This window comes from Magallana gigas, chromosome 6, assembly GCF_963853765.1.
Source record: "Magallana gigas chromosome 6, xbMagGiga1.1, whole genome shotgun sequence".
NCBI lineage: Eukaryota > Metazoa > Mollusca > Bivalvia > Ostreida > Ostreidae > Magallana > Magallana gigas.
The window spans coordinates 48,019,789-48,047,675 of NC_088858.1; the positions used below are offsets into that span (position 1 = coordinate 48,019,789).

Sequence of the window (27,887 nt, forward strand, 5' to 3'; positions counted from 1 at the left end):
CATGAGAAATAAATCATTCCCTTTATTCAAAAACATTTCGATATTCTCTTTACAATTCATGATAAAATAATCAGTAAATGTTTATATCAAAAATAACCGATAAACGTGTTCCATTAGAAAGGGTATATCTAACAACTTTATATGTGATGTAAGTTTAAATTAGCAATGGTCAATGTCTTGAATAAATAGACTTCTTGCAAAACGTGTCCTTAGTAACGACAGTTTGTTCGTGATCTATAAAATACATGAGTAAAACAAGTGAATAAAGTAGCCGTCTAAGAGATAATGCTCACCCAATTCACCATTTTAAGAATTGTTTTTAAACTATGATGTATACAGATTCTCTTTGACGATAACTATCCAGATCTTTATCACTTATTGGCACGCGTTCCTTCGGCAGAATAAACATACATTTAGCTATAAATGGTGCATTTACTGTTTAAGAGAATTCAAATTTTCCGCACAATATTTTTTATAATCAAATAAAAAAGCCGGTCTTTAAGACTGGGACTTTAAGCATTAAAAGCCACATTCCAGAGGCTGAAATTCATTGGTAGTCCTATTATTTTTATATGAAATTAATTTCAAAACTCGGTGAATGATACGTTGGTTATCACTAATCTGGCTGGTCTGTCTCGTTTGTGCCAGTACCAAACAAAACCTCAAAAACTTGTGTAAAGTAATGATGATTAACCGAATTCATATAAAGTATTCACAACTAGTCTCTTCTTTATGGAATGTCATTCTTACAATCATATCTGCCGGCTTTGACTTGGTTTTAATCAAGCAAACGACATGTCCTCATTAATGGTGACAACACGGTTTCCTTTGCGGGCTTTTTCTGCAGCGAACACGACAAGATGGCTGGCTAGTGTCTCGTCTGCTCCCGTGTGGATTTTGGAGAAGTCTTTGTGCTTTTATAGGAAATAAAGTAAAAATAAATACTACTTGCAACATTTTGTTAAAAATTAAAAAAAATTCTAATTCGTCTAAAAGATTGCAAGTGACTATGTATATTTTTAAATATTATAAGTTTTAACCCTCTAGTGCCCCATGTAGCATATATGCTACATTGACTTTAAGAAGAAAAAAGCTAATTCCACACATAGAGCATTACATGGGAGCTATTGCATTCCCCCAGAATATTTATCCAGGATATATTGGAAAGTGGTTTATTAAAAATGTAAAATTATAGAAACATCAAAACTAGTCTGATATACATGTACTAGTATAGTTTACGAGGCTGAGTGGTTAAGAAATGACACGTCTGATTTTTAAGCCATGAACTATCAGTTAGTAAATAAAAATTCTAAATATTTTAGCATTTTCCTAATATTTACACAGCCCTCTTGATATTGTAAGTAAAAGCTTCCAGTAGATGAATCATTTATCATTGAGTTTATTATTGAGTACCCTGTTATGAATTGTAATTAAATTATTGTAATTGTTATAAATCAATTGCTACAAATAAGTCTTCATCACATAACTACTTACTGCAGAAAATCAAATCACAAGTGAAATTTGACAACACTTTCAACTGCAGAAATCTTTAAGTGGAGATACACAGTACATGTATGATGATTGTTAGAGAAATTCATGTTTACTTCTACTGGTATCTTTCAAAGTTTTCAAAATAATTGGCAAATACACTGTAGAAATAGTTGACATTTGAGGCATTCAAACTTTGGTAACTAGATTTGTATGATACTTTGTATATAATTGGAGCAGTTCTAATCATTTTAGTCTTTGAGTCTTTGACAAATATTTCATACATATTTTTAGATCTGAGTTCTAATAAAAAGAAGCTATGCATGTACCCATATGCTTACATGTACTCCCTTGTTTTTAAAACAGCCATGTTTTTCTAATTTTAATGGCCCACAGCCCATTTATATACATGTACGTGTAGTGAGAGTGCAGTCCTAAAGCCCCATCAATAAGTACAGTCATGTGCATAGAGAGTATTCTCAGAGTTCTCTATTATATAAAGTGTAAGAGGCCCATCACCGAACATTAAAAGGCAATCTCACAAATGTTTTCTTTCAGACATGTAAAACACTTACATAGAGGGCGCTCTCAAAGTTCTCCATCAAGCAGTAGTCTGCTCCTCCATGCCCTGAGAGTGGACCACGGTTCCTCGACTCCAGTTTATGGTGGTCTGTTGTTACAGTAATAACATTCATTAGCTATATAAACCATTCCTAGTTTCTGCAATCCTATGTGTGTATTATGTGTGTGGAGAGAGAGAGAGAGAGAGAGAGAGAGAGAGAGAGAGAGAGAGAGAGAGAGAGAGAGAGAGTGTCAAATGTCTACATTATGAACGACATTTGTGCATTAAAGATATTCATTTGTTTTAAATTTATGATTGGTTTCTAAAGTTTTAGTTTTATAGCTATGCTAAGGAAATATGCAATATAACATACACGTAAATGCATGAGTGGGATATACTAGTAGATAGATAGAGATATATATTTGAACATTTTCTGTGTTCAAAGCTTTAAATATATAAAGAATATGTTGTGTAATTATAAGTAAGATATATAAGTGTGTATATAAGTACCCAAATAATCTACAGTTTATCTATACCCTTAACACATGTATTACATACTTGCATCTTTGCCCTGTTGTAAAGTCGACTTGCAAAACACTCCCATTCCCATCTTTATATCTGATCTCACCCTATTAAAAAATCAATTTCAACTCCTTGAATATTTGTAGATTCCAAGAAAATGAATTTGTTGAGTAAGGGAGCCAACTCTTACCTTTGTTCCAAACACATTGACCTCCCTTGCACAAATTGATTCTGTGAATCCTATCATTGACAATGAAGCTGTAGCCCCTCCAGTGAATTGCATGTTAACCACCTTCAATGATATCATATGATCTATAATATATTATATACAGTTTAACATGCTTAAAGCAAACATGCTTACAATGAATTGATGCTTATGGTGGATTAGTGATTTTTATTCCCTGTTGACAAATTGTGCTAATGGATATATAAAAAAAATACATTTATAGCAAAGCTAAAATCACCTGTCCCTGGTACTCCCTTATAACCGCGTATAACTGTAGTAGGCTAAGTGTATGAAAACTATTATTGAAATAAATGTTTTATAGTGCTACTTAAAGGGCAAGCCCAGCCAAGTTTGGAGTATGGAATATATTCATCATCATATAGAGCTCTAATGGATTTTGGTAACATTTTTCTTTAAATTTTGACATCAATTAAGATTGTTTGGTATAGTTTCTGCCAATATATGAAAGTGTATTCATTTTAATATGGGGAATACAAATACAAATACAAATACAAATACAAATATTTTATTGGCACAAACACAATTACAATAATTGGCAAAGGCCCAATGAATATATAAGAACATCATTGTATGTTTACAATAGTTTCATGTACAGTATATATATTTTTACTGATCTATATAGATCAGTTTAACATTTCCTTAGACTAATTGACATCTGTGTTCAAAGCAGTCATTAATGAATTTAACAGTAATATTTAAAATAGTATGTATTTCACTATTTATGAAGCACTTTAATTGTGGTATCACTTCCCTTAACTTTTTTTATATTTTTCAACAGCAACAAAAAAGTGGGTATCAAAGAGCTCTCTGGTTTTTGTTTTTTTTAAGTAATTATGAAATTTTATGAAATACTTATAAAGAACCTATTTCATTCGTCTATGTTGGATAAAGGAAGTCTGGGATAGCATTAGGAATCTTGGGATACCGTCATCAAGTTTTAAAGACGACTTTACAGCATCAGCTCAGTCTTTATTATGCATTTATCTATAAATCTTGCTAAATCTGCTACCATTCTAATATACCGGTATAACTCTTGAGAAAGGACACATGTAATTTTCTAAAAGCTTTAGGTTGTACTTTAGTTTACCGGTACATCTATACACATGCACTCTATCAATATGAAAGCTATGAATAGTGTAAACCAACTTATATTCGTGTGAAAGAAATTTTTGCGAGGTACCAGAGAGCCTCATTGACATGAATATTTCTTGCCACAGACCAGTGTTTGCCTTGTGGTTGTAATAAAAAAAACAGGTGGGGATAAGGCTTGGTTGCAAAAATTAGTTGCTGCGAACCAGTTTATCTCAAATCAATCGTGAAATAAAGTTGTCGCAAATAATAGTTGGTTTATAGTAATGGCTGAATAGATGTTCAACTAAACAAAACTCATAGTTACATAACCTACTACTAACATAATTATTAAGAAAATAAGGACAATTTGGATTACCTGTTGTGACATGACGTCATTATCCATGTCAAAGACACATCGTCCATAAGGCCCAGTCCGCAGGGCTTCTGTCACGTTTTCTATGTCAGGGGGTCCTGACGTTAACACAGACACGGGCCAACCTTTGTTGAACTTAAAAAGAAAATATCAAAGATATATCAATCAAGGTCAAACTGTTTTCAAACAGTTCATTATAAATGTATATCAGGTAAAGTGAATATCGATGTGCAGGTTTAAATTAATCAGATTTATTTGTCAATCATTGTGTTCGCTGACCTCACACAGATTTTACTTCAATCCATAATTGAACATTCAGTATTCAAACACTGTTCAAATACAGGCTGATTGACTCACTGATTTGATGCCATTGTTGATGTAAATTTCCACAGCTGAGTAGGGACATTTGGACTCCACTTCCTTAGGGCAGTCCAAGCACCTGTTGGCCGCCTTCTTTGGCTGATGAAAACAATTTTTAAAAATGTCATTCTTTTGAGAGATCACTAATAGTTAACATTGATTTTACAAAATACTATAGATTCCTTATTTCACGTGAGTACTTTATTCCGCGATTCACCAGTTTTCCACTAAAGTGCGAGAACCTAAAATTGCAATTGCCGAATTTTAATCTTAGTTTCATGTAATTTACATATGTCCATAAAATAAAAGAGAAATTTTAAAATTCGCAAGATGTGCTTCTCACGATTTTAAGCGGATTTTACTATGTATAAGTTAGTATAAATAATTATAACTTATGTACTGTTAGAGTAGGGGGGAGATAATGTATTGTTATAATTATAACGTACTTTATTTTCCTTGTTAAAATGACTCAGATGCCCAAAAGAGGACACTTTCTGACACTTCTTTTCTCCCATCCAATGACACACGAGGTCGACGTCATGGCAACATTTGGCCAGTAAGGATGGAGAACTCTCGCTCTCTTTGTGCCAATTTCCTCTCACGTAGGAATGGGCAAAATGCCAGTATCCTACCTATAACAATAACAACATGCAATTTAGATATCAACTTACTTTGTTAGACTGAGAGAAATGACTGAGATGTCCGAATGAGGAGACAGACTGACACTTCTGTGGTCCCATCCAGTGACAAATAAGGTCAACGTCATGGCAACACTTAGCCAGAAGAGAAAATGCACTCTCTGATTCCTTGTGCCAGTTGCCTCTGACAAAAGAATGGGCAAAATGCCAATAACCAACCTAAAAGAAAACAGGAATTTAGATGCTCTTCATCCAAGCCTGGTTCCTGCATTCTGAAACACCAGTACACCTTTAATTCATTTAATTCATTTACTTTGTACAAACTATACAAGTTGATGTCTTCTTATTCTTTTTGAGAATTGTTCTTAAACATTTATCTTATTCTATATATATTTCATGTACATGTGAATGCGTGTAACAGTGAATTTTCCTACGTAAAAAAATATAATTAAAACCAATAGCCTTAATATATAAAAAAAAAACCATAATGTTAAAGACCAGTGCCTAGTAGGTGGCAGGGTCTAGATGGGGGCACACATTAATAAGTCATAAATTTAGAATGCTACATTTAAAATCTCCCAAAGCAATAGTTACTATCACTCAATTGTGTATAAAATTTCCCTGAACTATGCATAGTAATAAAGGTATGAATTAGTACATGTACATGTATTGATTGATGCATGCATTAACTGTCACTTGACTTACATGTACAGTTTCTTGACAGTATTAAAAGTGAACAACATCACATGCCTCATCACTTCTAAAACAGGTTCTATAGATGATGGATATTAAAAAGTAAGGCAGGAACAATAACCTGTGCATGTAATCACTCAGTATACATATATCAGGTAATTACGATTGTGTTTATTTATGACTTACAGGTTCTAGATGTTGAATATTGACCACGTCTCCAATGGCCCCGCTGTCAATCAGTTCCTTGATCTTCCTGACCCAGGGCGTGTACCGGAGAACATGGCAGACCGTCAAGAAGACGTTGTTCTCTTTGCAGACTCGGACAATCTCCCGACAGTCCTCCTCTGTGGTCTGTAAACACAGATATTATTAATTCATTATGTACCATGTCACCATTACATTTGTCTGTTGATTAGGTTACTTTAGATCAACTTTTATTAATTTGCGAGAAAATTTTGGGAGTTTTGTTAAAACTTTCATTTTCAGACTATTGATGGTCATTAACAAGTCTTATTCATACATGTATATCTTTTATATTGAAATTTTGTTTAGCAAAAAGAAGTCACTGCATGCAAACCACTTAGACATGTAATTTGCAAATCTAAGTAAATTAAGTCATTGGAATAATTAACTTGGCTAACGGTGATCAATGTTACAGAGGTTTATATTAAACACTGTACCAGCTAGAATGGATCTTTGAAAATCTACTTTCCTCTTGACAATGAATTTAGTTATTACATTCTACATGTAACTTTCATTATACAGAAGTTAAATTCAATTAGGTGCAAGAAATCCATTTCCATAGTTCTAGAGAACTTAATAAATATATTGATTAGCTGGTTCCTACTAACAAATTACTGAAATTAAATTTGCATGATTATACACACAATATTATTATATATTTATGTACTTAACAGGAAAACAGGCTTACATTACACAACACCTGTTTACAATAAACGCATGAATTATAAATACATTTTTTTTTAAATTACAAGACTTGAATAATAACTTACTGCCATTGGTTTTTCCAGTAATATATGATATCCTTTTTTGGCAAATACAACTGCTGGTTCCTATATTGATTACAAAATGTAACTTCATTACTTAAAACTGTTTTGTACATAAGAAATAGTCTGTTTCCAAATTAGGCATAAAAAATTCAATAGTGTGTCAACATTTTCAAGATGCATCGAGTACACTGTACCTTATGCTGCTGGTCCTGCGTACAAATCATCACACAGTCAGCAAACCTCTCCCTCTCTGCTACCTCCCTCCAATCTGAAAGAAACAAAGACTTACCCATCAGATTTCAGATAAACTGTCATCAACACCTAATTATCATTTATAGGTACTGTTTTACACATTACCAGTATTTTGGTTTGCCATGAATATTCAATATTGAATTCTCAATTCATCCATGAGAAAGGGAAATTCATTAGTTTTTAAAGATGTGATAATGACAATGTTCTTAAAACATGCTGTTGTTGATAGATGAATGCATACACATTAACAGGATTGGTGAGATTTCCTCCACAAAAATGTAAAGAAGCCAATCAAAATAAAGCATGAATTATTCATGAGAACAAGAAAAATTCAATGACTTAGCCCAAGGTCAGTAAGTGTACACAAGACTGACATTGGGTTTTCGGTGATGAAGCAGTTAAAGTAATACAGTACCTTGAAACACCATGTCATCAGCTATGTTACACAGAGTCTGCAATCTCTCTCTCTGGTACTTTTTGGGGTCTGCCACTGCAATGACCTGTAAATCACAGCAGAATAAATTGAAAACAGTTCCATTACCTTTGAAACTTTACAATAATTATATTGTGCAACACACAATTTTGTCTGTGTGTTGCACTGAATGGAATATGTATACGATATGTACAATGTACAAAAATATGGTAAATATACCAAAGAGAGCATACAGTATTGGATCATGGTTTGATTCCAGGTCTTGACACAAGTCCTCTTAAATTCACAAAATACATTATTTACTAATTTGATTTAATATTCCACCTGTCGTACCTACTTCACCAATACAATAAGAGCATATATATGTATAACATGTTGCTTCACAGAATAACCCAGCATCTTTAACCTTTATTAAAATATTACTTTATCACCATCTTTTAAAATATCATGTAAGACTAAGGAGTTTTGTTTCTTTAGAAGGAAAATCAAAAGCCTGTAACTCCTTATACTAAATCAAATTGTCCTCACCACTTACCCGGAACTCCTCAGGTTTTACCTCCTGGTAATGAGCATAACCAAATCCCCTCTGGCCAGCCCCTATCACAATAGCCGTCGTTAATTTTCCCTCACTGTCAGACATCTACAGTTCAATCATTTTTAAATTGTTTATAAACTATACAAGTACAGAAATGTTTCAAAAACAAAGGATCGTGCATATATAGGATTACATGTTGGACACGAACAGTTGGGAATTCCAATCGTATTGAAGGACCATTGCAGACTATTAGTTTTAGATACAATTTAACCTAGACCCCAGCACTAAACTTGGATGTTCCAGGGTATACATGTAGTTACACGTAGTAGCCTAAATTCAACTACATGGTCCATGATCATGACATGATGACCATGTGCAAGCATCAAACTGATCAAGTACTAGCTATATATAGTGAACGAATTAAGTATGTGGACAATGTGGTTGATCTTGACAGTTTATTAATCTGACCAGTGGGTTCACCTATTAACTTAATATGTAGAGTGCTGAACTACTATGTCACAGGATCATGCTGATCGAGGTTCATCCAAAGGCAATACCATATATGGTTTAATTCATCCATGCAGTGCCATTGCTACGATAAAAAATCTGAAGATCTTTGGCTCTACAAGAAAACTTGGATTGATGTAGGCTATGTCAACTCATCCTGAATTTTCCCATAGAGTTATATAATTACATGTATACATATCTGCAGCACTTACAGGATAAATTGAAATAACAATATTGATAAGCCGGACCATCTCATGAAATTGATAAAATTAAAAGAGATTAAATAAATCCAGCAAGCTTTCACAAGCACCCAGCTATAGTCTGCTAAACAAGTCTTAGGCTATCGAAATTAAATTATAGAAATTATAGAAATATTGTCAATATATTGTGATGGTCAGACCGGTTCAAATACCTGCGCCAGATAGCTCGGTTGAGCACCAGACTCTGGTACAGATTCAGGGAGCCCAGGTTCAAATCCTGGTCTGGTTTGTCATTATTTCTCCCATCCTATTACATTGGTCTGTGACCAACCCCTTGCTGGAACCGACAGGTTAACTCGATCATGACAGGGGAAGAATTAGATAGAATGTTCTATCATTAAAATGACAGATGTCCTACAGACCCAGTTTAACCTGAGCGTAGCCTGGTCTTTCTGGAGAAGAACCTGGGGTGATCTTAATTTAAAGGGTGAAGATCAATTAAAGGGGGAGGAATGTGATGGTCATGCAGACCGGTGCCATATAGCTCAGTTGACAGATCACCTGACTAGAGATTCAGGGGACCCGGGTTCGAATCCCTGTCTGATCTGTCATTATTTCTCCCTTCCCATATTATATTTAATTATATGATATTTAATGAAAAATTTAAGTGAAATTAAGAAAAATCACAATAACCCAACTCACAATCATTGGATATGCTGATCCCTGGCACTTGTTTTATAGAGTACTTGCTTCTAACTCGCAATGAAATAATTTGACGGTTGTAAAACTCCGTGTCATAGTTTGTTTACAAACACGTTGCATGACAAGTAATTTCTATTTTTAGAGAAAAGGATGTTGAACCAAAAGATTAAACAAGTAAATAAGAAGGTCTAATATCCTTATCTTCTCTGTGGCTTGCAAATTCAACCTTTTTGAGACCTGAAGTACATATACATGTGCATTATGTATTCTGTCACATGTTTACATACACGTACATAACCCACGTGAAAAATCACATGACATCAACATGGCGGCGATACAAACCAATATGCCATGAACTCATGATGAAGTTTGAATAACGTGACAGAACTGATATGAACACAATATCTTAACAGGTAAGGCAAATATGACGTGTTTCAGATGCATTATTAAACAAATTATTTCAATTCAATACGTTTTTACAATAAATTAATAAAGTAAAGGAGTTTGGATTATTTTGTTATATTAACCAGTTAACAGTACCTGCAACATTAGTTTATACAATTCTATCATAACATATTGTGTATCAGTCCTATCGTATCGTGTGGGACTCTTCTCAGATTTATCCTTTTATGTATTATTTTCGTTTATCAATGTTTACCCTATTGCGTTCTCCGTTTTCATTTACGGGTTTTTAAAATAAACTCTTAAACGTGAAAAAATCTGATATTTGACATGATGAGTTTTCAAATAATGGACCATGACGATCAGACCCAATCTAAAACAAAGTAAACTCCAACTAAACCCTGCATTTACTTTTGGGGTTTACTCTGGTTATACTGCATGGGTTTACTAGAAACCTAGAGTGGACCCAGAGTAAACCCAGAGTACAAAATATGGAAACCCAGAGTGAACACAGAGAGTAAACCCTGATCAGAGGTATACCCTGCTGAAAGCAGATCTATGCTACATGTGTATTTGGATTATACAAGGGGCAGGAATTACAGGCAGCAAGATGGTAACTAAGATAAAAGACAGGTCTGATTCACACTTCTATGGTGGCATAATCTCAGCCCCTTGTGTGGAAGTTATCTTTCTATCAAATATGTCAACATGCAACATAACTATGCTGACATGCAAGAAAATTACAATCAAAAGAAATTTAAAAATTCTCAAAAAATCTTAAATATCGCCAAAATGTGACATCCAAGATGCTGGGTATTACTTACTTATGTCGACATGCAACTTATCTATGTTTAACTTAACTGCATGCTTGATAAATATGTTGACATGCAACTTATTTATGTTGATATTCAACTAATTTATGTTAACATGCCACTTATTTATGTTGACATGCAACTTAATTATGTTAACATGCAAGATAAATATGTTGACATGCAACATATTCATGTTGAAATGCAACTTAGTTATGTTGACATGCAACTTATAAGTTGCATGTCAACATATTTATCTTGCATGTGAACATAAGTAAATTGCCTGTTGTCATAAATAAGTAGCATGTGCACGTAACTAAGTTCCATGTCAACATAAATAAGTTGCATGTGAACATAAAGAAGTTGCATTTTAACATAAATAAGTTGCATGTCGACATAAAGAAGTTGCATCTAGCATCTTGGATGTTACATGTGGGAGATATTTGAGATTTTTTGAGATTTTTTATAATTCTTATTTGATTGTAATTTTCTTGCATGTCACTAGAGTAATGTTGCATTTTGACATAACTATCTTACATATGTCAGCATATTTATCTTGCATGTCGACATATTTAATAGAAAAATAATTTGCACACAAGGGGCAGAGATATGCTACCATACACTTCAGTGCATATACAGTGGACCCCAAAAGCAAACCCTGAGTAAACCCAAAGTAAAACCCCAGTGGACCCAAATTTTCAAAAAGTAGACTTGGAGTATATCCCAAGTAAACCCCAAAAGCAAACCTGGGGTTTCAGTTGGGGGCTGCTCTGGTGTTAGGTTAGGTCTGGACAGTAGTGTACTACAACATATTTTTACGAAATTTAAGAATAAAACTGTGGTGGAAGGTGTATGAAACATGATTTTAAACATATATATTCATGTTTGATAGTATATAGAAGTAGATTAACTCACAGTAAAATAATTTTTGATAACAAATTTTGGTTTTCTTTCCACAGGTAGTTTAATTATATACTCATTCACCGAATCAAAATGGAATGGTGAAAGAAAATGTAACACAATAATTTAAATATATACGAAGCCTAGCTGACACCAAATTGAAGTTCTGCTCCATCTTGGAATATTAGTGTTGTTTTTTAAACCAGAAAAACTAAAAGAAAATATTTGGAGAATGGGATTACCTTTGACCCAGAGACTTGGGTACAGTATAGGTCACGTCCTGAATGACCTAACAGCCTCAGTATGGTTCAGTTATCTTATTGTGTATTTCCATCAAGTGATGAACTTTAATAACAATTTGGCGGGATATTTGATGCTGATTGGGCAAGTGAGTGATGCGATGTTTACACCATTTATCGGGTATGAGTCGGACAGAACTAGAGGATTCTGTGGTCTAGGAAGGAGAAAAGCATGGCATCTTGTAGGTAGGTACATACAATTGTAAACAGATATAGAGAATCTATACTCTTATAAGCATTGCTGGTACTTAAAATCATTTCTAGTGCTTATATTTTGTTACATATAGTCTAGCTGATATTCAGTGTGTTCATTTTTTGTAGATTTATTTCATTGCAATAAAAAATTATGAGTTTTGAAATACATTCATAAACATACGTGCAATCAATGTAATTTTTACTAAATACAAATAAGATTACAGTTTTTAACTGAAATTTTTAGTAATTAAATCTTTATTTGATCATTTGTTTTTAAATCAGGTACAATATCCGTGGCTTGCAGTTACCCTTTCCTCTTCAATGACTGCATAGGTTACCCTAATGCCCCCGATTGGTCCAAATTCATCTACTTTGCTCCATTTGTGGTCATTTTCCAGTTTGGCTGGGCCGCCACCCAGATTTCTCACTTGTCACTTATACCTGATCTCACCTCTGATGATAACGAGAGAGTAGAGCTCAATGGAATCAGGTAGGAAATATTTTACCAGCAACTTTATTAGGTCGATCACCTGTCAGTGAGGTTACTCAGGTGACCAATTGCTATCAGTGTCCATTCAACTTCTTTGTTCCCTTTAACTTGACCAAATTTGATATGTGGCTCTTACATGTATATAAGAAAGAGAGCCAAACCCTGAAGAGGAACATATTGAATTATGATATTGAAGGAAAAAAATTCTCCACACTCCTGAGCATCTTGCAGTCACATAACATTTTTTTTTTTTTCATGCTTTATTTCTATTATTACCAATCAATACAATAGTCACACAACTTAGTGTTATTGTGGTATCCAAACAAAAGAGAAACCTTTGCATCATTTGAAACAATCAGCGTTAGTGGGACTGGGTTATGTAAATTTTTTCTCTATGATCGCAACCTTCTTAATCTGCTTCCTAATGATTCCTTCTGAATCATCTAAGATATTTACATCTTATCTTTCTTTTAACAAATTAATGAATTGATTGTTAAAAGTAAGTATAATTCACTAAATTACTGTTAATGTACATCACTTCGTTAGATAAAAGAAACATCCAAATCATCTCCTATTGGAATTTGAGTCTGACATCATCTGATTCATGATTATTTCGTGCAGTCCGCAATTTTTTTTTTTGGTCGCTACAGGTTTCGACCAATCAGTAAACGGGGTGTGTAGATTTCCTTGCTGTGAGTTTCCACAGATGTTCTATAGAGCTATGAATTAACTATAAGTTTCCGTATATGATTTCCTCTATTTCTGTTAGATATAAAGGAAATCATATACGGTATATGTATATAAATATAATTTTATATGCGTAATGTGTTATAATTAATGTGTAATCTGTGTCATACTGCAGCAAGTTAGTCTTTAATTTCTACATACTCATCTGCATGACTCATGGGAACACACACTATCAGAGATAAAAATTAAGATAAAATGTTGATTTTAAATGCTTTCATAACATGTTATTATAAGCTTGGCTTTGATAGGACAGGTGAGGCTCTTAATTCATATGCAGAGATTACTGGTAACAGCGCTTAACGGCTTGTTGTAAGGAACACGGTACTTGGCGGATACCTGTACAAGTAGAATCAAGTACCTTGTTGAGATGTCTCAGCCCTGAAAACCCGAGTACATCTAACTGTTTCCTGTTTTTCACTTTGTTATGAGGGCCCTGCCTTGACATTCATTAAGTTCTCCCCAGCCAAGGAGTCTACAGTTTGCATAATTTGAAGAATCTAAAAGTGGTTTAAGATAAAGACATGATTTCATTTTAGGCGCATTTACATTAATTAAATATATCAAGTGGTATATAGCATTATATAAATAAATTTTTCTAAATCATGAACATATCTCTTTTCCTAAATCATTGATGTACTGGTATGTGATTAGTACATGTATTAATTGTTCACAACCCATCAACTTGCGTGAAAAAAACATAATTATGTCTTGAGTTTGCTTTCTGAAGAATATGTTAAATTTATAACAAAGGAAAACACTATACATGTTCAGTGGTAAATACATAATGTACATGGTTATTTCAAAGTACCGGTTATCAGTACTGTCATATTATAGTATTCTTGACATTAATATAATGACATATTGCTATATTTCAGGTATTATGCCTAATCTATTACAGTTAACTGTAATATTGTAGTATACTTAGCATTGTAATGACATATGACACCTGTATTTTAGGTGTACCAGAATATATATATAGATATAAAAATCATAACATGGCAATATTTATATTGCATCCTATATTAGCCGGCGATCGGTATATATCAGCCCGATAGCCTTCAGGTTCAATGGCTGATATACAGTAACCGAGAGCTTTTATAGGATGCGATTTTAAAAATTGCCATGTTATGATTTTTATATCATATACTTATAGAAAATATTAAAGAATCAACAAAAACATCATATGATGAATGATTATTGTTAACAAATCGCTCCTTGTCTAGATATTTTATCTTTAATAATAAACTTCCCTGAAATTTCTGCGCCATCTGTTTGTATATCAAGTTGACGTCGACATAACTATTTGACGTCATACTCGAAGATCAAAGTTGAACAACGCATACCGTACTCTACGTCATAATAGCCAATTACGGAAAGGGGTGTGATATAACAACCAAAGATTGACAGAGAGGGATGTGATATAAATCTTATATCACACCACTAGGGTTTATATTACACGGGTATAGGTGACTTTTCAGTGTATATCGCACAGGGCAGAAAAGGGTATATTTTCTGTAAGTATACGATATAACAACATTATAATGATTGCAATGTATATTGCTATATTTTAGGTATGCCTTCACCGTCCTGTCCAATCTGGTGGTGTTTGGAATCTTCTGGTTGTTGTTTCTCCTCCACGGTGACCATAGCGACAACATGGAGAGCCAGCTGACCTCTGTGGATGCTCTCAAGTTCAGGGTGTGTACCTGTGTTTCTATTTTGGATGGCAATCTCTAACCGGTAAACTGATTACCGGGTATTTTGTCAGAACAATGGTAATCAGTTATTTAGTCAGTAATCAGTTAGTCGTTTATAATAAAAATAATGTAGAACCATTTTAACAAGAACTTGGACTTTTGGTAGTTGCAGCAAACAGCAATGTGACGTAGGCTTGTCTATTTTATTGAAGGCCATTGCTCTTTGAAATCAACAAAATTTGTCTGCCTTTTGAGCAAAGACTACGTAATCCGTGTATATTTCACATGAAACCAGCGTCATTTTTAACTTGTTTTGATGCAAGAAATAGATAGTAACGTCCTACTGAAAGTCCAAGACCTTGTAAAAATGGTTCTGTATTTTAATGCAATTTCAAAATAAATTTTAGTTTTTGTCGTTTGAGACTATTATCTGTAATCAAATTAAATTAAGACCATGGGCTGAGCTCTGAGGAAATTGGTCAGTTGGTGTTTAATTATAATGACCATTTTAAAACAAAATGTCACAGCTGCCTTGTCTGATTAGCTCATTATTAATCATTAATAAATGGTGCTAATATCACTGTAGAGTACCATTACAATTATCATTACTGCACTTACATTCAATGTGATTATTTTCCTTCTTTTTTTTTTTACCCGACATCATTTTATTACATAGAAAATGCAATTGTCTGAAGTGGGCACATACATGTTACTACCATCCAAATTCCAAAATGATAATCATTTCAAACGGAGATGGATTTGATAGCTTGTCTTAGGCAGACTTTGTTTTGAGAAGTCAAACCGATTTTGAAATTGCAACATGTTATCAGTGAAACTATTTCATGACTGTTTGCTCATTGTTTACAATTTCTATTTGAATTATAATCTTGAGATATAATTTTCATATCATATTTTGATTTTGCATAAAAACTGAATATCCATGCCTTGTTTGCTTTGTTATTTATAACAGTCATTAAAAATAATATGTAAAAAATGGGCTCATTTTGATGCAAGTAACTGGTTAATTGGTTGCAATGAAATGCAATTAACCGATTAGTAATTCTGCAATTGACCATCCCTAGTTTCTACAGTTAGCTCCCATATCTTGTTTTGAACCAACTCTGCTCTTTTCACGTGTCAGATATTCATGTATGCTTCGTGTTTATTTTCATTTTTGAATATATAGTTGTGACATACCGGTAAATTCTATATTGAATTTCCCTGGTAAGTTTTTTGTACACGGGTAACTCCATATTTCTTTATTGTATGAACTTCATAATCTACATTTATATACAATGAGAAAAGTATTAATTAAAATCATATTGTCAGGGAGTCATTTGTATGTATGGTTTAATGATTTTGTTCCTTTTTTCAGAACCTGGTGTTCATCATTGTTGGTATGGGCATTGTCTTCAGTATAGCCTTCCATTTAATCGTTCGCGAACCAGTACAGCATGACGATGTAAGCACTGCAGAAAACGCCATCTCAGACGGTTTCTCCACAACGATAGAAAAATCTACAGTTCTTCGAACCAGAATGACATGGAAATGTTGGTTAAAAACAAAGCAGTTTTATCAGGTACATATATGACTATGTACATGTAACTATGAAGGTATAATTACAATGCAGTTTTATCAGGTACATATATGACTATGTACATGTAACTATGAAGGTATAATTACAATGCAATCTTATCAGGTACATATATGACTATGTACATGTAACTATGAAGGTATAATTACAATGCAGTTTTATCAGGTACATATATGACTATGTACATGTAACTATGGAGGTATAATTACAATGCAGTTTTATCATGTACATATATGACTATGTACATGTAACTATGAAGGTACAATTACAATGCAGTTTTATCAGGTACCTATATGACTATGTACATTTAACTATGAAGGTATAATTACAATGCAGTTTTATCAGGTACATATATGACTATGTACTTGTAACTATGAAGGTATAATTACAATGCAGTTTTATCATGTACATATATGACTATGTACATGTAACTATGAAGGTATAATTACAATGCAGTTTTATCAGGTACATATATTACTATGTACATGTAACCATACATGTACTCCTTTATTTTGATCTCAACACTTATGTACAATGATACACAGAGATTATTATTACAAAATATGTGATTACTGGTATATCTTTCCAAATAACATCACATGGGAAAAAAACATATTAAAGATAAACTCTGACTAGCTGATACAAATGTGAAGTATAGGGGTTCTAAAATGAGGAGTGTATGAATTAGGTACAATTACACATATATCATTCATTCCATTAAAAAACCAGCACCCATTCAAATTAAGAAATCACAAAAACCACAATTTTCCTTCCCCACTTTCCCAATGTTCTATGAATACTTCTTTATTATTTTAATATTGAATTGTGAACTCCATTACTCTCATCATTAGAAAATGTCATTTCATTAATTTGAGGTCATCCTTCTTTCATATGTTAAAATTGAATTACGTACCTTTTAGTTTATCGATTTTTTATGTACATGTATTTGTAGATTGCAGTAGTATATATGTCTACTCGGTTGTTTGTAAATGTATCTCAGATCTACCTCCCGTTGTATGTAACAGAAACCCTGGACCTGCCCAAGGTAAGTACAGCATTGCAATGGATAAATGTTGATTCCTGAGTTCGTGCGAGAACGTAATTCCGTGATTCAACTGTTTTGCATGGAATATAAAATTGTGAGGGCCAAATTTTTATCATAGTTTCATGCACCTATTTTACATCAGTCCAAAAAATTTTAAAATACATGATATGTGCTTCTCGTAATTTTAAGCAGATACATGTATTAATTCATAATTAGTTACTTAGGAATCTACAGTCCTGACTCTTAGACGGAATTATTTTTGGCCTTAATAAGTTAATATGAATCCTGTTAATTATCACTAATTTTGAAGTGATTTGTAGTTTGTGGATTTATCTCTCTGTAGGACTCTGTTGCTATTTTTCCATTGGTTGTGTATGTTTCCGGTTTTGTGGCCTCAATTGCAATGAGACTGGTCAACTCTCGACTGGGACGAAAGGCAAGTTTGGTGTGTGTGGGTGGGGGGAAGGGGTAATTTTTGGAAACATTAAAATAATTATGTAGATATATAAAGGAATATTTATAATACATGTATGTTCATGTACCTTTATTATATACACAGCATCAATTTATATGAGATTTTCTATTTTGTTTCTTAATTATTATTTTGTTTAGGAATCTACCACCGCTATATGAATACTTGTACAAATTTTTATAAAGTTTTTGTATGAATTTGTATGAAATTCACAGTACGTGTAATACCATAATTAAATAGTACTGTATTACAAAAAAAGAGTAAATATTTAAGATGAAATGACAATAAAACTCACAATGTTGTTTTTTCTTGGGATTTCAGGCCACATATGCCCTGGGCCTGGTGCTTGGTATCGGGGCTTGTGCCTGGATTTACTTTTTGAATCACGACAATGCCAAGCAAGTGTATGGTGCGGTCATTCTGCTTGGTCTGGGGGGATCCACCATGTTGGTGACCTCTTTAGCCATGACCTCTGACCTTATTGCCTGCAATGTGGTAGGTTAAATCTACTTTGATACCAAGATTTTTCTTCTTTTGCCTTGGACTAGATTGCATTCTGTCAATAAATAAAAATTGTTACTTGATTGCCAACTTCATTTCAGTCTGTAAATTCTTTCTTTATTCAAAATAATGAACCTTCCAATATCATTTGCATAATAATGAACCATCCAATCTCATTTGCATAATAATGAACCTTCAATTATCATTTTAGACATTTACATATATATATAATAATGAACCTTCAAATCTCATTTGCATAATAATGAATCTTCCGTTATCATTTGCATATATATAATAATGAACCTTCCAAACTTATTTGTTTAATAATGAATATATACATCTAATATTAAATCTCAAAAAAGTTCATAAATACTATTGTTTTTGTAGGAATCAGGAGCATTTGTTTATGGTGCCATGAGTTTTACTGACAAACTCTCTAATGGGGTCGCGGTTGTGTTAATACAACACCTGCATCCTTGTGTGTAAGTATCTGCATTCAACAGATAGAGAGTTCCAACAACAAAATCAAAGCTAGAATAAGAATTAAACGCTTATCAAGTGATTAGAACATAAAATTCACCCTCTCTTGATTATTTTACTATGTTAAGGTTATATTTTGTTTCGTATTCCAATATATATATATGTATAAGAATGAGCAATATTCTCAAAACGGTATATAAAACCCTGTAGCAGTTGAGGAGCAATCAAAATTAATATGGCGACCAAATGCTTTTATAAATTCATGTCAGCTTTAAGTTCTGTATGATTAAACTGAAAGAAATTTTTAGAGATGTTTAATCTTTGACTTTTTCCTACTAGAGCATGTTGTCCAAGCTGTAAAGATTATTACCGTCAGGTCCTGACCTTTGTCCCAGGGGGCGTGGCAGTTGTAGCTTTCATTGCTCTTTTATCTCTACTTCCATACAAAATAGGACTGCGACCTAACACAGGTATAAATTCAAGTTGGCAGAAAAAGTAATTTGGTATGAACTAACATGGCATGTATACTGATTACCTATACATATACAAGTTATAAATACATTGGATGTATTGATAATGTGTCATTGATTTCTCAGAATTCTAGACTCAATAAAACCTCATTAATCTCTTTACACATGTTTGACTGGTTTATTTTCAGTATGCATGAAACATCTTTTTAATAGTTTCTTCCTCAGTGAACTTTAGATTAATAAATATGCCTGATAAACATGATATATTCATAATCAGAATGTCATGTATATAATCATGTGTATATATATATATCGTATATGACAATGGAGCATTTTCATCAACACATATACAGCTTGAAATTTGGCTTGCATGATTTGCATGAATTTTCTGGAAATTGCATTAAATTTCTAAATGGCCACAAAAACTTACCAGTAATACTAATATAACTTTTAGACATTATTTTCTTTAGTGCTCTCTTAATCTTAAGCATGCAAGCAATATTTTCTTTTCGGTTGTAGTTAAGCCACTGAAAAGCCTGGTCAGTAATGACTTTAAAAGGGAGGAAGCAATGACCGATGATGAAGAAAGACAGCCTCTTCTTCATAACAGACCCTCTTAGTAGCATGCTGCATGCAAATAATCTGGCTCAGTCTATTCTGCAAGGGTAATTGGGTGACACATTGGCATGAAATCATTATAATTCTATTTTCTGGGTGTTTTGTATTTCCTGTCTATATTGTGTTTACTTTAATTATAATTTTTCTAAATATCAAATGCTATTTTTGGATTTGTAGGCAATGCATTGAAAACTGCAGTTGATGGAATAAAGGCAGACAACTCTTGCCCTGCTGATGAAACCAGTCCTCTCCTTGGGGAACATAGACCACAAAGTGCTACAATACAGACTTGAGTGTTAGATTGATAAGAACAATGTTACAATAATTGTCTCATTTGTATTATGTAAAGAACATACAGTGTACATTATTTTAATATCCAAGTGCATGCATAGGCATGAAATTCAAATTTTAACTTGATGGGTAAATATTCTATATTTGAATACAATGTACATGATTTATACCGGTAATGAAAAAAGATTCTGTTTAAACCAATCAGATCTCAATTTCATGATAATAAATTGATATTGTGGTTTTGGACACTATACAATTATTTTATAGTTCATCATACTGTTTGCAATTATTGAACTATTTTTCTTTCATGTTCATATTTTTATTTAATTGGTACAACATGTAATGTTATACATATATTTTTATTCATTTAATTCCCGTAATAAATAAATGTGAAAAAGGACTCTTTTTATGAGCATGCACTTTTTAAAAACATTTTTTAGATGTAGACATATTTTATAAACTTTTATTATGTATGCCAAACATTTTCATTTACTATAGTTGTATTGTTAAAGATTTATTTATTTCCATTAAAAACTGTTGATAATATATTGTAGGCAATCATAATAAATTATTATGATGAATATGCATTACGATGTATACATGGCATAATGAATATGTATTGTGATGTTCTTCCAGCATCTAGTCATTGTTGGCGTTTGATTCATGTCTTACCATTGTAATGTCTAAATTGAGTGTTATATAAAACTCAAATTGCATTCTGTCTGTTGAATTAGTGTTATATACTCATATTGCATTCTGTCTGTTGATGTAGCATTATATACTCATATTGCTTCCATCTGCTGATATATTTTACACAAGAAAATAATTTGGAAGTGGGTGTGGGTGGATTGCCAAGGTCAATGCTTCTACCTGTACTGTGATATTTCTTGGATATATGTTGGAAATTTCTGATGTTAATTGTCTAATGAATTGTTAATAGATTACCAGCATCCCTCCTTAAAATCAAAATGTACAAGGAACGTGTGTATTGGACTCTATCTGTGTACATTCCTGCATTGTTGCGAAACATAAAAACTGAAAATATTTAGAGTAAAGTTATTATTGTCATTTTCTTACTAGTTCATTTCTCTTGTATCGAAAGATGCATTTTTAAATTAAATTAGACAAGTTCTCAATTTATACGAGTCCATTGTCTTTCATCTGTTTATATGATTTGATATACTGTGATACAAGAATGCCACGGTGCATGCATAGCTATATATGTTTTAATAAAAACATTAACTACATCTTTCTTGCGTTTCTGAATCTGGCATTGGTGATTAGTGCCAGAATCTTGAAAACCATGGTTTTACTGTTGCAGTTAATTATCATTGGTACTAGTAGACTAAGTCATAAAACCAAGAAATTTGCAATTCTACCCATGGTCAGTATGTACACAAGTAATGAATGATGTTTCACCCTTCAAATAAACTTTTATTCAAAGGTCATTCAGGTCAAAATGTGAGGCAATTAACAGTTTTGTAGATAAAATACAATGACTTTAGAGACATATCTTTGAAGGTCAATGTTTAAGTTATATATTAAATCTTTATGAATTTTTCAATACAGTGGCAATTGAATTTGACCATCTTGAATAGTTCATAAACATTAAATTTTATAAACATAAAATTTATAAAACACAAGTCCACTGAATTGCGAATTTTTTAATCCATTCTTAAATAATTGATATTTTCCTGCAATATCCAATGAATGTTAATTGACATCATTTTCCCTTAAAATAACTTATATTTCCATACAAATAAAATTGCTGTCAATCACATCAACATCATATAAAGCCCAAGATATCTCCTGATATAATGATATTTCTATCAATAAACATTGTAACCTCTTGACATAATCATCGGATATTATCAGCTCTGTCTCCAGCCATAACAAATCATAATTAACTCAGCCATCTGATATAACAATTCATTATAAACTCTGCCACTTGTTATAATCATTCATTACAAACTCTGCCACTTGTTAAATTCATTCATTATAAACTCGGCCACTTGTTATAACAATTCATTATAAACTCTGCCACTTGTTATAATCATTCATTATAAACTCTGCCACTTGTTATAACAATTCATTATAAACTCTGCCACTTGTTATAATCATTCATTATAAACTCTGCCACTTGTTATAATCATTCATTATAAACTCCATCTCTTGTTAAATTCATTCATTAAAACTCTGCCTCCTGAAATGTCAATCCACATCATCAGGATAAAACTCGACTTCCGGCTCATCATCACTGTCGGTATCCATGGGGTCTTCCCGAGTTCGATATCTATTTGTAACGTTAAGGAAATTATAGCATATTTGATATTGCAACATTAAATCTCATCCCTATCATTTCAAGTAAACTAATCTATTCAATTTCTTTATTGCAAAAGACATACGTCTTATAGCACTTATAATGGTGAACAATACAAAAATATAAGGAAAAATGGACGGTCAGTCCTTACAAATATTGTCTCTTGTGTACAAACTCATATGTTTACAGAATAATTTGTATTTGGAGAATGACATACATGCACAGGTAGAATGAAGCATGTTGCAATATAAAGATTGTTAGAAAACTGATGAGGATACGACATATTTCTTCCCTCTGGGTTGTAAGGTTCCATCTTGATTTTTAGAGACCTGGCTAGTCTCTCTGCTGCGGCTTGTGCTTGTAGCTCCTGCAGAATACATGTAAAGTATGTGTTAACAGATGAACTGACATAATTTGTTATATTCAGTAAGTTCATATTACAATTTTATGATAGAGGAAATGAAGCTAAATTCGTTGTAAGCGTGAATTATTTATACACATATACATGTATTATCTATGACTTTAAATCAAAGGAACTGGCCCAAAAAATGTTATATACATGTTAAACTTATTCTTATTTCAAACCCTTTTTTGATGTTATCTTTCTTTCTTAAGGGAAGGAGGTAACTGGTTGTTAAGTTGATTTTTCTTCATTTTGTTTCCGCAATGAACATGTTATATACTAGTACATGTATATTTAAAACTTGCTTCCTGGTGCTTTTGTTGTGCTTGCTGTAATTGCATGGACTCGTCTAAGGGAATGAGTCTGGCCTCTTTGTATTTATAGTCAGGGGGTGTGGCAGCTGAATCTTCCCTGACAGTCATGTGATGTGGAGCCGATGAATCAGGCCCTGTGATTGGATGATTCTGTCGAGACTTCCACTTGTATTTGTCAGGGAGGTCCTCTACATGATGTATTTTCAAGAAACTTAATAAAAAATAATAAACATTAAGTTAGAACACACTTTAAATAACTCATTCAAGCAAGCATCTTTTTTATAATTTAAATGAAATGTAACTTGCCAATGTCTACTTCTGTTGGAATTTTAAATCAATACTGCAATTTATAATGGAAAGGCAATTAATCTTACATTTCAAAATATTAAAAAATTCATGATTACAGTGAAGTTTAAACATCAATCAGCTGAGCATAAATTCCGCATTCATGTACTTGTTCTCTATTTGACAGTTTGTATAGGAAGCATGCTACCCTGTAGCTAGGTCAACCTTTTTTGTTACAAGCAAATTCACTCGGGTGGACAACATACGGTACTCTAAATGTACTCCTTCTATTCAAAGGAATCACTGTGACAATGAAATAAATGGCTTCATTTTGTTTGAGTATGTAGCAGTGCCTTTTATCATACCTGTTGGTTTTAAATTGTGAAGAAACTTTTGCAGAGTTCTCTAGTATTTTTTCCCTCAGTTCCTCAGATTCTATGCTATGTACACCGGGACCAAACTCCATTCTTTCCATGGCATTTTCTAACATATTTACATCAGTGTCTTGACTCTGTGCAGTTTTGGGAGTTTTATTTACACCACAAGATAGATTTGTAACAACTTGAGTAGTGTTTTGGTCACCTTGGTGACTCTTATCTCTCAACTTTGCAAATTCACTGGCACCATATGTCGTGGTTTGAGCAGTTTGCAATGGTGATGGTAAAGTGTTTGCATTGTCCTGTGTTGTTTGCATTGGCGATTTGTTTTCGTGCATTATCACTGCTTCTGCCTCTGGCCCTCTGGGCTGACTCTCCATGGAAACAATGTCATGGGCCACATCCTTCTTAGTCACTTCTACACTGTCATTTTCCACTGATTTAAAAACCTTTTCTTCCTCTGAAAACCTAGATTTTGGTTTGATAAGTGGATTTAGATGCTGTTTTATTTTCTCCTCACTGCTGGAGATTAAAGTCTGGGGTAAAGCTGTCTCATGATACAGATTCTGCTTTTTGCTGATTAAATCCAACAGTTTCTGTCTGAACTCAATTATTTTTTTGCCTTTGTCTGGAAGACTTGAAACAAATTTTCTAGAAAAAAAATGTATACAATAAGAGATATCTCAATATGAAACAAATATATATGTCAAGTTTTAAAGCTCATACATGAGCTTTAAACTCCATGTTTACAAAAACATGCATGTCTAGCCACTTGCCAGTAAAAATTAATGTACATGGAACAATATTATGTTAAGGGAGTACAGTTGAACCTCGATATCTTGAACACTGATATCTCGAATACAATGGATATGACGAAGTGATTTTTAAGTCCCATCCCTTACTTTTTAAGTAATTACGCTGAATATCTTGAAAAGTCTGATATCTCGAAGTTTTTAAACACTCATCTACTTTGAGATAACGAAGTTTGACTGTAATTACATGTATAATGTTCATGCAAATTCTGTCATGCCTAAATCTCTCTGTCTAAGATTATATATGTTCTTAAACAATGAGTTACTTACTTCTTTCTTAGGATGTTCTCTTCCCTGGTCAACAGTTCTTTAAGCTCTTGGATAGATTTTTCTTCAAGATTTCCTAAATAGCCTTGTTTTTCAGAAGCCATACTGCTGCTGTTGTAGAGAGTAACCAAGTTTTAATATCATTTGTTTTGTGAATATGTAATTGTTATAGTTCTGACATACCAATAATTCTTTTTTAAAACTGCAAGTGGTGCCAGGTAAATTCTGAAACAAAAGTTCCCTGAGTATTTATATGCTGTTTTGTTGAAATTTTAGTCCTTATTATTTCAGTATGTTATACAATCAAATTATTCGATGAAACAAGACAAAGTTTAATGAAATTCAATGCATTAGCAGTCATGTATTTCAATATGTTAACAATCTGTTAAAAGGTTTGAGCCTGTCAATACCACAGACCAAAAGACTGGAGGTTTTTAAACTTCTTGACTTGATGGATTGACAGTCTGGGTGATTCCTTTATAAATTGTATCAGTATGTTGTGATGCTATCAACCGCAATTTTACAACTGGCATATCATAAGCTTCATGTACCCAGTAAATTTTCCTTACCCATTTGTCTTTGAACAGCACCTAAACCGAAGACCTTTCAGTCTACTTTAGTAAAATTTGAAAATAATTCACTTAAGTCTGTCCCAAGTTACTGCTTCCATCAGTTTTTTAAGTGATTTTTAATAAAAATACACATACCTGTGAAAGAAATACAATTGAAATAGATGGAAGGGAATATATCCAAGATATCTTCATTGAACAATTAACCCCTTTCACTCATAAAATTTCACAGGAACGAAAACAATTTTTTACGGAGATTTATAATGGGAAATGTTTACATCTTTTCTCCATTCGGAGAAGTACTCAGGATACCTCGCACAATTCTTTAACGTTATCATCCGGGCTTATTAATGGCTGATGCAATGCATAATCTCCGTAGACATTCAATTTCGGGATGTGTATTGAATCCTGACGCAGTAGAGGGGACGTTTCAAAACAGATAATCTGGACTTTTTTCATATTAGTGGATGAACGTAGTTTGAGCACAAAGGTATTAACTATTATTGAAATATCAAGCAAAAAGTGGTGGAAGCAAAAACTCGGGACAGAGTATAAACACTGGTGGCTATTCTCTTCAGAGAAGTGGACTGGCATAACGAAAGCAATTTTATCAGCAAAACAATTTTTTGTTTGTTAAAAATGTGCTCTATAGTACTGCTTAAACATGATTTCATTAGTCGTCCAATTACAAACTGGTTACAAACAGTAACAGCTGAGTAATATATAATTTATAGTCTGTCCAAAGATATTTATGCTGCACATTTGGACGATTTTTTTAAAAAAATACACATACCTGTGAAAGAAGTGCATTTGAAAACGTTGAAAGGGATAATTTCCAAGATAATTTCATTGACACATTTTCAACTGTCTCTTAGAAAAATTCAAAGGAACGAAAACAGATTCCTTACGGAGATTTATAATGGGGAATGTTTACATATTTTCTCCATTCGGAATACACTCGGAATACATCGCGCAATTTTTCAACGTTATCATCCGGGCTTGCTGCAATACAAAATATCCGTAGACTAGACATCACATTTTTTAGCATTGTATTGGAACCTTATACGCTAACAGGGGCGTTTCGACTGAGAAATCTCGGAAATTTTTTATACTTTTGAATGAACCTCGTTTGAACCCTGAGGTATTTATAAATATCACGCAATTAAGCAAAATGTGAATCCAAGATATCTTGGGACAGACTATAGTCAAATTACAATTTGGTTAGTCTAGTGCAGGAAAAGAACGGACAGAACCTCAAAGAACAAAAGTCATCACATGTCACTTCTGGATAGAATATGATAAAAAATAATTCAATGATATGAATGTTACATGTACTTACATTTATGATATTACAACCTTTTTGCGAACGAAATAATACAACTTACAACAACGCAATAATATGTTCTGTTGTGTTTATTTTTACCGGAATAATTGCTTTGGACGCTAAATATGAAGTCCATTGAAAAGACTCGAAATATCCGGAGAAGGGTTCTGGAGCGAAAAATATTCACTGTGTCATTTATCTATGTTTTTTTTTTTATTTATTTATGTTTATTTTATATGTAAATATGCGAAAAGGGTGTTATTACTGTCTGACGTGCCGCATATCTCGATCCTTCATATAACAACCAGAAAATGAAATATATATATATTTTTAAATACAACTTATTACTTAGGCCAAATATCTCCGAAGAAAGTATTTTGTACGATTACCTGGCCAACCTGAAAATGTTAATACATGTAGATATTGAGACATAATCACAGCTTTCAAACTTATATCATATAATTATAAAATCATAAATCTTGCCTTATCAAAATATATTAGATAATATACACTTATTGACAAAAATTTAAATATATCATCATCTATTTTATTTAAAAATCTAAATTTAATATTCTCGTTATCAATTTTTAATGATTAATTATGACTTTTTCAG

General features: G+C 32.8%; 3 protein-coding genes across 10 annotated transcripts; 1 reads left to right on the top strand and 2 right to left on the bottom strand.

Annotated features, from left to right (window-relative positions):
* Window positions 1–9: 9 nt before the first annotated feature.
* LOC105333088 (uncharacterized oxidoreductase SP_1686) lies at window positions 10–9,893 on the bottom strand. 3 transcript variants are annotated; one of them, XM_034467511.2, is made up of 13 exons: window positions 9,594–9,892; window positions 8,185–8,289; window positions 7,632–7,716; window positions 7,159–7,232; window positions 6,968–7,027; window positions 6,141–6,305; window positions 5,295–5,480; window positions 4,621–4,722; window positions 4,267–4,398; window positions 2,763–2,864; window positions 2,613–2,679; window positions 2,064–2,158; window positions 10–914 (listed from the first exon to the last, which is right to left on the bottom strand). In XM_034467511.2, the coding sequence occupies exons 1-13, from the start codon at window positions 9,597–9,599 to the stop codon at window positions 783–785; spliced, it is 1,311 nt and encodes a 436-aa protein (XP_034323402.2). In that variant the 5' UTR covers window positions 9,600–9,892; the 3' UTR covers window positions 10–782. The 3 variants fall into 3 exon arrangements, with proteins under 3 accessions (XP_034323402.2, XP_034323401.2, XP_065943044.1); XM_034467510.2 differs by lacking the exon at window positions 5,295–5,480 and adding an exon at window positions 5,070–5,255 and having other exon boundaries at window positions 9,594–9,890; XM_066086972.1 differs by lacking the exons at window positions 2,613–2,679; window positions 5,295–5,480 and adding an exon at window positions 5,070–5,255 and having other exon boundaries at window positions 850–914; window positions 9,594–9,893.
* On the top strand, window positions 9,867–21,850 carry LOC109619649 (major facilitator superfamily domain-containing protein 12). 2 transcript variants are annotated; one of them, XM_034467507.2, is made up of 12 exons: window positions 9,867–10,006; window positions 11,764–12,189; window positions 12,481–12,688; window positions 15,007–15,133; window positions 16,508–16,711; window positions 17,679–17,771; window positions 18,115–18,207; window positions 18,565–18,738; window positions 19,132–19,226; window positions 19,564–19,694; window positions 20,214–20,359; window positions 20,490–21,850. In XM_034467507.2, exons 2-11 carry the CDS (start codon window positions 11,937–11,939, stop codon window positions 20,312–20,314), a joined length of 1,479 nt encoding a protein of 492 aa, XP_034323398.2. In that variant the 5' UTR covers window positions 9,867–10,006; window positions 11,764–11,936; the 3' UTR covers window positions 20,315–20,359; window positions 20,490–21,850. The 2 variants fall into 2 exon arrangements, with proteins under 2 accessions (XP_034323398.2, XP_034323397.2); XM_034467506.2 differs by lacking the exon at window positions 20,214–20,359.
* A 390-nt stretch (window positions 21,851–22,240) lies between these two features.
* LOC105335325 (DNA-directed RNA polymerase II subunit GRINL1A) lies at window positions 22,241–27,383 on the bottom strand. 5 transcript variants are annotated; one of them, XM_066088193.1, is made up of 6 exons: window positions 26,744–26,775; window positions 25,385–25,492; window positions 24,291–24,953; window positions 23,632–23,851; window positions 23,202–23,290; window positions 22,241–22,896 (listed from the first exon to the last, which is right to left on the bottom strand). In XM_066088193.1, exons 1-6 carry the CDS (start codon window positions 26,758–26,760, stop codon window positions 22,815–22,817), a joined length of 1,179 nt encoding a protein of 392 aa, XP_065944265.1. In that variant the 5' UTR covers window positions 26,761–26,775; the 3' UTR covers window positions 22,241–22,814. The 5 variants fall into 5 exon arrangements, with proteins under 5 accessions (XP_065944265.1, XP_034323406.2, XP_034323408.2 ...); XM_034467515.2 differs by lacking the exon at window positions 26,744–26,775 and adding an exon at window positions 27,290–27,383 and having other exon boundaries at window positions 22,242–22,896; XM_034467517.2 differs by lacking the exon at window positions 26,744–26,775 and adding an exon at window positions 27,290–27,382 and having other exon boundaries at window positions 22,242–22,896; window positions 25,385–25,489.
* Between the last annotated feature and the right edge of the window lie 504 nt (window positions 27,384–27,887).